General features: G+C 45.3%; 1 protein-coding gene across 5 annotated transcripts in view; it reads left to right on the top strand.

Moving 5' to 3' along the window:
- ZFAT (zinc finger and AT-hook domain containing) overlaps positions 1-12,677 on the top strand; it is a 178,968-nt gene that overhangs the window by 139,417 nt on the left and 26,874 nt on the right. For all 5 annotated transcript variants that reach the window (XM_082433776.1, XM_082433773.1, XM_082433772.1 and 2 more), the window contains 3 exons: positions 804-922; positions 7,332-7,458; positions 10,242-10,372. In XM_082433776.1, the coding sequence (XP_082289902.1) occupies positions 804-922; positions 7,332-7,458; positions 10,242-10,372 (377 nt within the window). The remainder of the gene's footprint in view (positions 1-803; positions 923-7,331; positions 7,459-10,241; positions 10,373-12,677) is intronic.

Here is a 12,677-nt window from a genome sequence, read left to right as displayed (position 1 = left end):
TAAATCACTTTGCTGTACACCTGAAACTAACACAACATTGTAAATCAACTCTACTTCATATAAAGAGACAAATAAATAAGTGATTTTTGTCCAGCTCCCAATGTAGTTGCTGCTTCTGATATAATTTTAGAAAGAGAGTCTTTGTGTGACTTTGTGTGTCGGTTTTTTGGTTTTTCTTTTTTTATCCTAGAGTTTTATATTCTCTTAATGAAAGCATCCAGATACTTCCTGGAACATGTATAAAATTTAATCAATTAAATAAATAGTGACATTTCAGGATGTCACCAGCTTTTTCATTTGTTCTTTAGTGGGATATTCACACGGGAATTTATATCACTGGCTCCGCTTCTGATGTGAAGGATACTGAGAATCTGGCCCTTGGTCTTAGTGTTTTAGGACGAAGGAGATTGAGAAAAGCACCCATTGTCCTTCAGTTATTTTTTGCTTTCCAAATTATTTGTTATTTTCGAATAAAAACATGAAAAAATCATTTAAGCTGCTCAGCCACTTGGCCAAGGGAATTATGTTACTCATCTTAATTCTCTCTGGCACCTAAAATATTACGTGTGTATTAGGTCAACTGCAAATTCTCATTTAATAAACGAAAAGAAATGCATTAAGTTTTAAAACTTTGCCCTGAAAAACACATATACTGTTGCTGTTCTGTTTCATATTAAGGTAAGCTTGGATTGAAAGTAAGTACTAGAGACAAAAAAATACATTCCTTAGATTTGAAGCATTTGAATGGAAGGCAGAATTCATGTGTTGTGAATGCTTCTTTTTACCTGTGTCTGTGCCTTCAGGTTGTTTGAAGTGTCCTGTGTGCAGCTTCGTTTATGGCACCAAATGGGAGTTCAACAGGCACTTGAAGAACAAGCACGGCCTGAAGTTGGTGGAGAACGAAGGAGATCCCAAGTGGGAGGTACTTTTTAAAGCATGGTATCGATTGTGACTTTTCCTAAACGCAGATGACAAACCAGGCAAGCCCAGTGCTGTTCCTCGGAGCAGTGAGTTTTCTGGTTGGGAAACTTGGAAATCTTTTCAGACCCTGCCTCATATCTGAGGGGTACCACTGGGTGAGAGCCAGGCCATGCATGTGACTTCTTGCTCTGGGTTGCGTTTAGGCTGGTTTGTGAATGTCCGTGTTGGGCTCATCGGTATTTTCACTTCTGTTACCACGAATTCAGAGCTTCGGAAGTTGCATCTGAAAGAAGAATGCACGACAGGGCATGTACTGTCAGTCCTCCCCCAGAGGACAGGGAAGGGCCCCATTTGCTGATTCTCGGCCCTCCTCTCCTTCCACCGGAGGCGTGTCCTCCTACCTGTCTCCTTTGTTTTCCCCTCAGGTGTTGGAACCAGTTTCCTGACTGAATTATATAAAAGCCAGTAGCTGTATTTTAAAAGTGCATAGTTGTTTCTCTTTTCAAGTACCAGGGGTCACACCAAATTGCAGTTTACCTTAGGCAGAGTTTCTCAAACTGAGTCCTGCTAAAGTTATGATCCGGATAATCCTTTGTGGTAGAGGGCTGTGCCGTGCATTTTAGAATGTTTAGTAGTATCACTGACCTCTACCCACTAGGATCCCTTCACATACCCAGCTGTGAAAACCAGACTATCACAGACATTGCCAGTGTTCCCCAGGAGTCAAAATCACCCCCAATTGAGAACCACTTCCTGAGAACTTTCTAGGGCATTAGAGTATCCAGTGGGCTTACTCCAGTTAAGAGTAAGGGCTTTGAAAGAAATCCAACACCCCATGAAAAACAATAATACATCATGACAATGTGAGGAGTATTCCAGAATTCAGGGGAAGGATTGTCCAGTAGGAGGGAATGTGTTAATGTGTCCATGTAACCCATCATAATGAGAGAACTAGGGAGAAAAATGAAATGATCATCTTCATAGATGCAGAAAAGGCATCTATGAAAATTTGACAAAATTCAGCATCCATTGATTAAAAACAGTCAATAAAGTAGAATTTGATGAATACATCTTTAAGATGAAAAACAAAATGTGTATGTGTTCCAGCCCAAAAGCTGGCATCCTAGACTAGGGGGTTTCTCGTTAGAGTTGGGAACAAGATGAGGGTGCCCCAGGGGCTCTGGTTTTTAACATCACATGGGAGGCCTCAGCTGGTGTGTTGGACAAAGACAGAGTAAATAGAGACATAAGAATCGGAAGAGAAGAAATAAAGTATCTCTGTAGACACAAGATTATGTTTTTGAAAATCTGAAAGAATGAGTGAAAATCTACTACACACAATAAACAGCAGATTAAAACATCAATATACAATAATCAGTGACTTATCTATAGAGAGAACCTAGAGCAAAGGAACAGAGATTTAAAAAAAGAGATATTTTACAAATACGAGAAGAAGACATAAGTGAATTCATTTATAAATTGGGAGTGTGGAGAACTTTCCTAACTGTAACTCAAAATCCAGATTCAATTAGGGAAAAGACTGAAAAAAAATTGACCACATAAAAAAATTTAAAAACTACTATGTAAAAGAACTCAAGAAGTAGAGGGGCAAATGACAAAAAAATATTTTCAGTCATATCATAGAAAAAAGGGTGAATATCTTTACATTATAAAAGGCTTCTAGAAATACTGATGAAAAAGATCGACAACCCAATGGGTGAGAGATAAGAAAGGTTCATAGAAAAAGAAATGCAAATGACCTTGAATATCTGAAATGCAAATGACCTTGAATATCTGAAAGCACGATCAGCCTCCCACATAATAAATGTAAGTAAAACTTGACAGAGATAGAATTTCTTACCTAGTAGACTGGCAAGAATCCAAAAGTTTTGACATCATCTCTGCTGGAGAGGCTGAAGGGAAATATTCACTCTCATGCATTGCTGGTGGGAATGCAAAACGATGTGACCTTTATGAAGGGGAATTTAGCAATATCTACTAAAATTACATATGTGTTTCTTTTTCCATTAACTTGACGATCCCACTGTTAGAAAATTATCCCAAAGTTATACTGACATAAATGAGGAAAGGTGTCTGCACAAGGCTATTTGTTGCAACACTGTTATATATAATCTGTAGATAGATTTTCTGTGTGTGTGTGTGCACACCAATAGATTGATGTAGAAATAATTCCAGACATATGTGTATACATGGTTAGTATCCATACATGTATTTCGTAGCTTTTTGTGCTTAGAGGGCCTAGAAGCAGTGACACCCCGCTGGCAATGAGCACACCTGGTATCCAGATCCTGGTTTCTCAGGATTCTCCAACAAAAGGAAACAGGGGCCCTTTGAAAAGTGGTTGATTCCAGGGCTGAGGCAGAAATTGTGTAAGTTGATCCTGGAGCATTTTGCAGTACTAGAAAGTAACAACGTGCTCCACAAAAGTAAGATGGAGGCATGCCAAAAGGACACACGAGACAACCCAAAGAGTTCCTAATGGCCCAGAGCTGGAGCAATTTGAGTAACAAAGTGAATCATGATGGTATTGGAGTAAAACTGAAAGAATAGAATAAATATCTCTGCATTCATACTGACATAAATAAATGATTGAATAAATGGTGGAGAAGGAACAGTTCTTCCCCGCAGAAGAATTCTGATTAATAAATGTAGAAAGAATGAGGGAGATAGAAAATTACCATTAGAACACCACCGTAATAACTGCAGCAGACAAGATCCGTTGATGAATGCTAGAATTCGTAGACAGGAGTTTAAGGGGAAATACAGTATTTATGTAGCCTCAAAATATCTCCCGCTAAATAATTATTAATTATAGAGGGAAAAGTAGTAACTTTACAGTGGAGACGCCTGGCAGACACCACCTTAACCACGTGATCGAGGTCGGCATCCTCAGTAGTAAGACGTAGTGACTTCACGTACCCCCTGATATGACGTGATCAGAAGGGCAGTCACCTCGTGGTGCTCTTCAGAAAATCCCCAGCCTCCACCTAATCATGGGAGACCATCCGATGTATCCAAATGATGTGATGATGCGGGTGGTCAGATGCCTGACCAGTTCTCTTCAGGAGTGTCTGAAGAACTGTCAGAGGTTGGAGGAGACTTCGGAGTTGTGGCCGCTCAATGCACTGTGGGGTCCTGGATTGGATCCTGGAACAGAAAAGGGACGCCAGTGGAAAAGCCAGTGGAATCTGGTGTTGTACCAATGTTGGTATCTTGGTTCCATCATTGTACCATGGTTACAGCCGATGTCAGCATTAGGGGAAGTGCGATGAAGGGTATGTGGGAACTCTCTGTATTTTTTTTTGGAACTCTTTTGTAAATCTAAAATTATTTCAAAATAAAATAGTTATAAAAAGGGAGGAAAGCATAGGTAGAAAAGTCAGGGAGATAGCAAGATGGAGAGGGTAGGAAAGAAGCTAAACTTGTCTTAGCAGACCCACTGTGCAGATTTGACTCTGAAGCTCTGATATAAATATAAGAAATACATTTCTTATATAATAATAAAAACAAAATTACACTTTAAAAAGCTAACCCTAAAAATTGAGGATAGAATGAAATAAAGTATATGAACTATATATCAACACGATGGCAGAACTACATAGAGAAGGACTATTTCAAGAGACTTTAAGATAGAAATTTGGTGTTCCTGCCTAGTGGGATATAACCTAAGGGCAAAAAGAACTGCAAAAAAACGTACTGTTTTCAGTTATTCCACTGTCAGTGGTAGGGTTGATATTGTTACTCCAAGGCTGTTGTTAGTGTTTACGGACTGGAGTGAAGCACATCAAGTGTGTTTAAATCCATGAGTTTATAATGATACTGGGAGAAAAATCCTTAGTCACCTTTGTAGGACATTAGGGAATCAACTCTATTTTGCTAAATAAAACTCTGTTTTTGTAAATAAAGGCTCAGAATCAAACAGTTTTTCTACCTCATCTAAATAAACTATATCTCAGAGTAACCAAATGTTTGTGGAGAGACGTTTCTTTTTGTAGAAGTATTCCAGCTAACAAATGAAGATTTACAGTATTGCCATTTTGCAACCCTCCACTGATGTCATGGGTCTAAGCGATGACCATCAGCCTCCTGCCAACACGGCAAAAACAGAGACACTCAGACATAGAGTGTCTCCTGATGGAAGTACACAATGTTACCCGTGGAGCCTTCCTGCCAAAAAGGGAACTGATACCTAATTAAGCTTCTGAGTCTGACTTCCAATTTACAGGAAATACAGTGGACAAGGGAACATATTCAGTGATTCCATGTTGGTGTAGTCAGCAAAAGCCAGACTGTTGGAAACTCTGAAGGCAAACGACCACTTTTCCCAACAAAACTATAAGCAGGGGAGAAAGAGTGGAGGGAGCGCCTATAAATACAAGTCTTACGAGACTTTCATCAGTCAGTTCTAATATATGGATTTCAATAACTTACTTAAATATGATTTGTAGAACAAGTTGTGAAAAAATGAGGTAATTGGGGAAATAAGAACACCATTTAGATATGTGAAGATATTAAGGAACTACTGTTAAGTGTTTTGAGTGTGACAGTGGTGTTGTAGTTATGGTTTGAAAGAGTTTTACCTTTTACAGATGCATTCTAAAACATTTAGAGATAAATTGATATGACATCCACATTTGCTTCAAAATCAAAGGGCAGTTGTGTGGCGTGCGTGGGGAGACAGGCACAACAGGACTGGCCACGAGCTGATGATTGTCGAGACTGGGTGATGTGTACAATGGAGGCTCACCTCTCTGTCTTGCGTATGTTTGACATTTTCTATAAGAAAATGTAAGGAGTGTGTTAAAGCGCTGTCTACAAAACGCTGGGGCTACTGTCTAGTCCCCGGTAGGCCTACAGTAAATGGCAGCTGCCATGGTTATTGGAGGTGGTGGTGTCTCCAGCATCAACGTCACATCCTCATCTGTGGGAAACAGTCAGTCCTCTGGTGTTTCAAGTTCATACTTGCAAGGATTTGCTCTCTGTTACACACAGACATTGGCATGCCAGTTCCTGATGTAGAACACCATCTCTCCTGGCCAGTTGGTGCTTTTGTTAGTGCAGTCATGGCCCTCTCGTCTGGAGGTCTCGCTCCTTACAGATCCTGACACCTTCAGCAGAACTGTGACTCAATAAAAATAGTTGACACCAAGCCACACACTAGACTCCAGAAGTGAGACAGTAGAGCAGCTAAGAAGCTGGGCAGGGGGTGGTCCCCGTGTGACGACAAACTGCCTGTTACAGCAGCTGGGCTGTCGCCAGCCTCCCAGGAATCCCCTGTAAAGCACTGTCCTTCCCACAGATGGTTATTACAAAGAGTACCCCAAAGAGGGGAAGCCAGTCCATGCCCATCCTCTTCATCACAGGCTAAGCCATTCCTCGGATCCAACCAGTGTTGGCCACTATGATGCTTAATGGTACTTAAAAGGAAATATGCTTCTGTTTGTTCATTTATGCATTCATCAGACATTTATTGGGTGTCTACTAAATGTCAGGCTGGAAATGCCTAAATGAACTCGACCACTTGGCTGTAAAAGAATAATCACATTCTATTCTGAACCTGTGTGAGTAAATGATAAGTGCTTACAGAGCGTGATCACTTTGGCTCCTATAAATTGTATGTAAAATCTCCTTTTTGTTCTTCTTTATTGGTGACATTCATGTTTCCTGCCTTGCAGTTCCAGAAGGAGGTGATTATCAATATCTAGTTCTTGTGAAAATTCCATCCCACCTCTTCTCTCCTTAGGTATAAGATACCTGTGAATATCTCTTTAGCTTCTCCTACTCTCATGAGTCCTGATTTTGCACAGATACATTTTCTCTGGTCAGTTGTATTTCTCATATCCTTCCTATAAAAATCAGAGCAGCATGAGTAGCTAAGATTTGCTGAGATCTTGCTCTGTGCCAGGACCCGTGCTCGAAGCTTGCCGAGTGTTATGTGGTTACCCGTCCTCTCCTCCCTTCCACCATCACCACTGCTGTGCCTTCCTCTTGGCCTCACGGCAGGAGGCCCGGGCACAGGGGAGATTAGGGCAGCGTTGGTGGCCACGGGAAGAGCAGAGGAGACAGCAGAAGAGCACACACGAGAACCTGTGAGCGTGTGTCATCTCTAGTTATGAACAGCATACTCCGTTCCCTAGGGCATGAATGTGTTGCAGGAAGCTTTCCACCGACGCTGATTTTAAAAAGTCTCGGCACTTGCAAAGAGAAGTTTTGTCTTTGGGAAGTAGGCTTTTACTGGAGCACTGATTTCTCAGGGGCACCCGCTTAATGAGCTGCTGCAAAAGCGTTGCTTATGTGCATTTGTTGTGTCTTAATCCATTATCCTGGGACTTCTGGGGAATAGGTGATCTTCTAGAAGGTCACATGGATGATACTGTGTTTTTATTTAGCCAGCAACAGAAACTCCGGAGGAGCCCTCCACCCAGTACCTGCACATCACCGAAGCCGAAGAGGATGTCCAGGGCACGCAGGCAGCAGTGGCTGCCCTCCAGGACCTGAGATACACCTCAGAGAGCGGTGAGAGCGCGCTCCCCGCCTCCCTCTGGCACCTTAGAACTGGCCTGTGATAGACACGCTGAAGGAATGACTTTACGGATGAATTATTTCCGCCAGGTGATCTCCTTCCACTGCATTCTGACCACTGGAGCGGTCCCATTGTCAGACTTGGAGGGAGAGCTCTCCTGCAGTGTTCTAGAACAGGGCCCCAGCCAAGGTGGTGCCGCCCGACAGGGTTGCCGGATGTGCACACATGTGATCACCTCTCAGAACAGGGAGAAGCAGGTCCTACTGTCCTCACGTCACAGATGCGGAAGATTGCCTCCTTGTAAACGGCTGGCTGAGGATCACCCACTTGTTGGGTGTTGGAGCTGGTCTTGGAATCGAGGTCTCCTGACTTCTTGTTGGGGCTGCCCGCTTCCCAGTTCTTCTGAAAAGCCCCAAGTCAGGATTTTTATGTCAAATGTCGTCCGTTTCAAATGTTCGATCACTTTTAAAAAACAAACCACTGTGCCAGCCTAGTGGCAATTGGGGCACTGTGCTTAGAAAACTTTTTCTTGATGCTCTTTTCAAAACAGGAAAGGAGTACGAGTTAATACAATGTACCACAGCCCTCTGTGTATTTGGGGGACAGAGGTCAAGCAAGTGGGATTAGAGGAAGCATTAAGTGAGGTCAGCTGGTGATAGGAGACAGGAAATTGCCATTTCATCCAGCTCTTACATCCCTAAACCCCAGGTTGTAAGAAGGGTGCGCAGAAAACCCCTTTGGGCCGGTCACTTTGGGGAAGATTCATTGCCGGTGCTGTGCTCACGGGGGATTCGGGAGACAGCTCTGCAGCCTGTGAGAGAAGCAGGCTCTGCAGATGGGGCGTCAAGGTGCCGGCGCTTGGTGCGGTTCCCAGAGCTGACGCCATGTCTCAGTGTGTGTTTCCTTCCTCCTGTCCAGTGACTTCAGTGATTGCTCAAGCCCTGCCAGGACAGCCTGCCCGTCTTCATCCCCCACCAGCGCTCACTCACTCACTCCTTCAGGCCCCCGGCATCTCCTCCTGGCTCTTAGGAAACACTGCAGACTCTGCAGCTCGGCGGCCGGGCCACCTGCGCTGCATCTCTGGCCACCTTGGAGCCGTGCCCTCCTGGGCCAGACTCTGTCGTTCTCGGCGTGAGCTGTGTTTCTCACCCACACGCTCCTGTGCCCTCTGGGGCCTGGCCTGTTCCCCTCCCCACACAGCACTTTTTCTGGCAAGCGCGTCTTCGTCTTCAGTATTCAGATGGTGTGTCATCTCCCGGGAGCCCGCCTGACTTTCCCACAGAGCTCCCACAGAGCTCCCTAGTTGCCCCCGATATGGAACCAACCAGGGGCCGTATGATTTGCTTACGGTCCGTCTCAGTCACCTGTGAGCCCTGGAAGGGGTGGGGGCAGGCAGCGTTAGATCTTTGCCTGTATCCCAGCGGTCCCCAGCCTCTCTGGCACTAGGGACCATTTTTGTGGAAGACAGTTTTTCCAAGGACGGGGGGAGGGGATGCTTTCGGGATGATTCAAGCGCGTTACATTTATCGTGCACTTTATTTCGATTATTATTACATCAGCTCCACCTCAGATCATCAGGCATTAGATCCCGGGGGTTGGGGACCCTGGCTGTATCCCACTGGGAACCATGTTCCTGGCTGACAGTTCAGCTTGATAAATGGTCATTGAGGGAGTAAATGGATGAGGAATTAAAATCTTATTTCAGTACATTTTTTAAGGTCAATGTTTTGTTTAGCGTTTAGACGTTTAGAGCGGTTGGCTGCAAGGCAGAGTTGAAACCCGCCCCCCTGCCGAAGGAGAGTGTGTGTGTACGTGTGTATAGGTGTGTGTAGGGGATGCTAGGCTGGTGCATGGTGAACAGGTGCTAATGTCATTGCCTCAGTCGTATGCCACGTCCTACCCTCTGTGTAGAACACGTTGAATTCCCTTCCCTCATCACTTACTGATTCGCATTGGAACGTGGCCCGCAGAAAGTCGTCCAGGAGTATGTAGACGTTGGTGGAGACTTCATAATATTATGCTAGCCTGGAGATGAGGTAGTAATTTCCCTCTTAGTGAAGTAATGATCAGGGTCAGAGTGCTGTGTTCCGGAGAGTCACAGATGGCCAAGCAGATGGTGAGAGCTGAGTGAAAGGGCACACTCAGTAGCTGCCCTGATGATATGGATTACAGTCTTTTGAGATGATTGAAAGAGAATCCTAAGCTTACATTAATTTAGAATTCTAAAGCCCACTGGCTTGATAACTGAGACATCCTTGGGTGTTCTGCCCATATCCTGTGTAATTTATCTGGCACAACGCTCACTGACCACCTACCATGCCTGTGCTCAAGGAAAACCAGCTCTGTGGTTTGACGTCATAGCTGGTGCTTCTCAGGAGTTTCTGTTTTGAGAGGCAGTCTTGTATCAACAAGTTTGGATTCAGAACATCTGGGCTTGAGCCCTGGCTTTGTGACGTAACTGACCCAATGGCCTAAGACAATCCTCTTCCATTTTTTTGCAGTGAGGTGACTAATCTATAAAGTGGGGATAATAGTGTCACAATGTCATCTCCTCAAGGTTGTTTGGAGTTTTGAGATGTTCTTATAGAGAGTGCATTGTCGGCTGTGAAGTACCATGCACATTATTTCTGTGGTCAAAATGAGCGCGTACCGAGAACCCGTGCATCCCTGGAGAAGGCGCCGCGCAAGAATGGCCTCTGCTAAGGGCTGCTTTTGTGTTCAGTGACCTTCACCGCCCATGGCCTTACCGGTCTCCTGTTTGCTTCTTCCTGGCAAGGTGACCGACTTGACCCCACGGCTGTAAACATCCTCCAGCAGATCATCGAGCTGGGCACCGAGACCCACGACGCCACTGCCGTTGCCTCGGTGGTCGCCATGGCGCCCGGGACGGTGACAGTCGTGAAGCAGGTAGGACCTTGCCCTCCCCGTTAAATGCTGTCTCCTTGCGCTGACACACACCCTCTCTCTCCCCTGCCCCCTTAGGTTTTCAGGGCTTTAACCTATCTAAGGTGGAATTTGGAATGAAATCGGTCTAGTCTCATGCAGTTTCTTCTTCTTATGGGATTGTATCTGCGGTAGCGCCATATGTGAGGCTGTGTTGTAGGGGAAAGGTGTAGTATATTTCAAAAAGTTCTGGAAACTTGATTCATTTCCTTTCAATGAAAGGCATCCCAGAGCGAAACGAGCGTGGTATGGATGCATTAGGACGCATCTATGGTCAAAAGCAGCCTCGGTCCTTAAGGCCGGAGTCTGTGGAGGAGGGGCGCCGGGGGGACAGCCAGAGATGCCAGGAGGGACTGGCCTCTTAAGTATTAAACATCACCAGGCGGAATCAGCGCAGGATGACTGAACTAAACTGATAAGAAGAAGATGGCCAGTGTTTGAATGAAGGTTGCTCTAGTTAATTGTCACACTGTTTGGTTCATTTCCTCTCCTTCTAACCTCAGTGGAGACTTTACCATCTGTTAGGATGCGGCGTGTGTGATAATCAGATCATCCTTTGTATCTGTCTGTACCTCTCTCTCTACTCTCTCCTGCTTCACTGTACACAAGATTTGAGCTGGCTTACACAAATACTTAAAAAAGCAAAAACGACAGTAAGCACATCAGAACCAGGGCAGACCCAGGGTGTATGGTTTAGAATCAAGTTCACGTTCATGGAGAAGGTTGAATTGCAGACCACAGAGTTTTACACGGTTATCCATCTTTTAGTGATTCACTCAGGAAGCATGTAGTTAAGTGCCTGCAGTGTTCTCATTGCTGGGGTTCCAGGAGAGAACCGATATTTGCCATCAAAGTGGCTACTCTCCTGGAAAAAAGATAAGTAAGACAGAAAGGATGTCAAATGGTGAACGAGAGCAGTGGAAAAAAGTAAAACGAGAAAGGGGGAGGGGCGTGGGCCGAGGAGCCGGGGTGTTGGGGGCTGTTTTATAAAGGGCTGCTGGGGCAGCTGTCTGACATTTGCTCACAGACTTGGGAGAGGTGGGAGTTACTAGAATGATCCAAGTTCTGCCGTACACTTGGTACCGAATCTGATAACAAAAAACAAGAAGGAAGCGTGAAGCAGTTAACAGCGGAAGAGGTAAGTTTTTCTTGGCAAGTAACAAATAATCTCTTAATTCGGCTCTCGCATCCCTGAGTGACATGTCTCCCGCGACCTGCCTTTGGTGACCCGGTAGACTTCCCAGGGCTGTCTCCGTGACCGTCCCCCCAGGTGTGCCCAGGCCACAGCACAAAGCATGACATTCAGGCTGAGCACTTCCCGGGGGAATTAGTACATGCTGGTTCACCTCTGGATTTCTGGATCCACAGACAAGACTTGGCGCCTCTAGATGAACGTTAGGACCACGTGGTCTGGAAACCCTCCTCCATTAGTATGCTTTCTGTCAACGAGACCCTGGACAGAAGTCAGACAGGACAGTAGGAGCTTGATGTTTCAGGTTGCAGGGGCCTGGTGTTCTGCATTGTTTGGGAACAGACTCATATACCTCTAGGCCAGACACTCTTGCAGCTTTTCTTTGTATTTATTAGACTGCAGTCTTCAGATTGTCTTGTAAATCTCTTCTGAAACTCCTCGTTTGCATCACGGCGTGTGGAGCCCTGAGCTAGACCCGGCACTTCAGGAAGGGTATAGGAGAGCTTTGGATGTCTCGTACACGCCAAATCCTTTAGAGAATTGCAGGGAGGCGCCACCGATTGTGACTTGCGTCTTCCTTCCAGGAGCTGGATTGATTTGCTGTTACTTAGAGACGTGATTTATTGCGCGTCGCAGGCGATGCGGTGATACACGAGGTTGCGGGTGAAGGGTACAGCTTAGATGTGCTCTGAGGCGTTAGAGTGACAGCATGACAAGGGATAAGGCAGGTGAGCCTCCGGTGCAGCCAGTGTAAACAGGTATAAAGTGTTTGCAGTGGCAGAAAACAGTGGCACCCTTCAGCCTCGTGGTTTATTGGGAACACAGGGCTAAGAGGAGTGTCACTGTTTAACACAGTCTGGAGTAACTGCATTTGGAAATGTTCCCGAGGATGTGTGTCCTAGTCATCCCCCTGTCCACCTGGTTGGCACCTGGCGCACCGAAGCTGTTGGTAAATGATGGATGGGAGATTGGATGGATGGATGGACTGATGGGCGGGAGACGTCAGACGCCCACTCCGATGGCAAAGGGATTGCACTGTGTCAGCCTCTCCTAGGTGAAGGAATGCCCTCTGGATTC

This window comes from Balaenoptera physalus (assembly GCF_965194825.1).
Source record: "Balaenoptera physalus genome assembly, chromosome: 17".
NCBI lineage: Eukaryota > Metazoa > Chordata > Mammalia > Artiodactyla > Balaenopteridae > Balaenoptera > Balaenoptera physalus.
The sequence above is the reverse complement of the archived record's forward strand: the minus strand, read 5'-3'. Positions and strand labels throughout refer to the sequence as shown.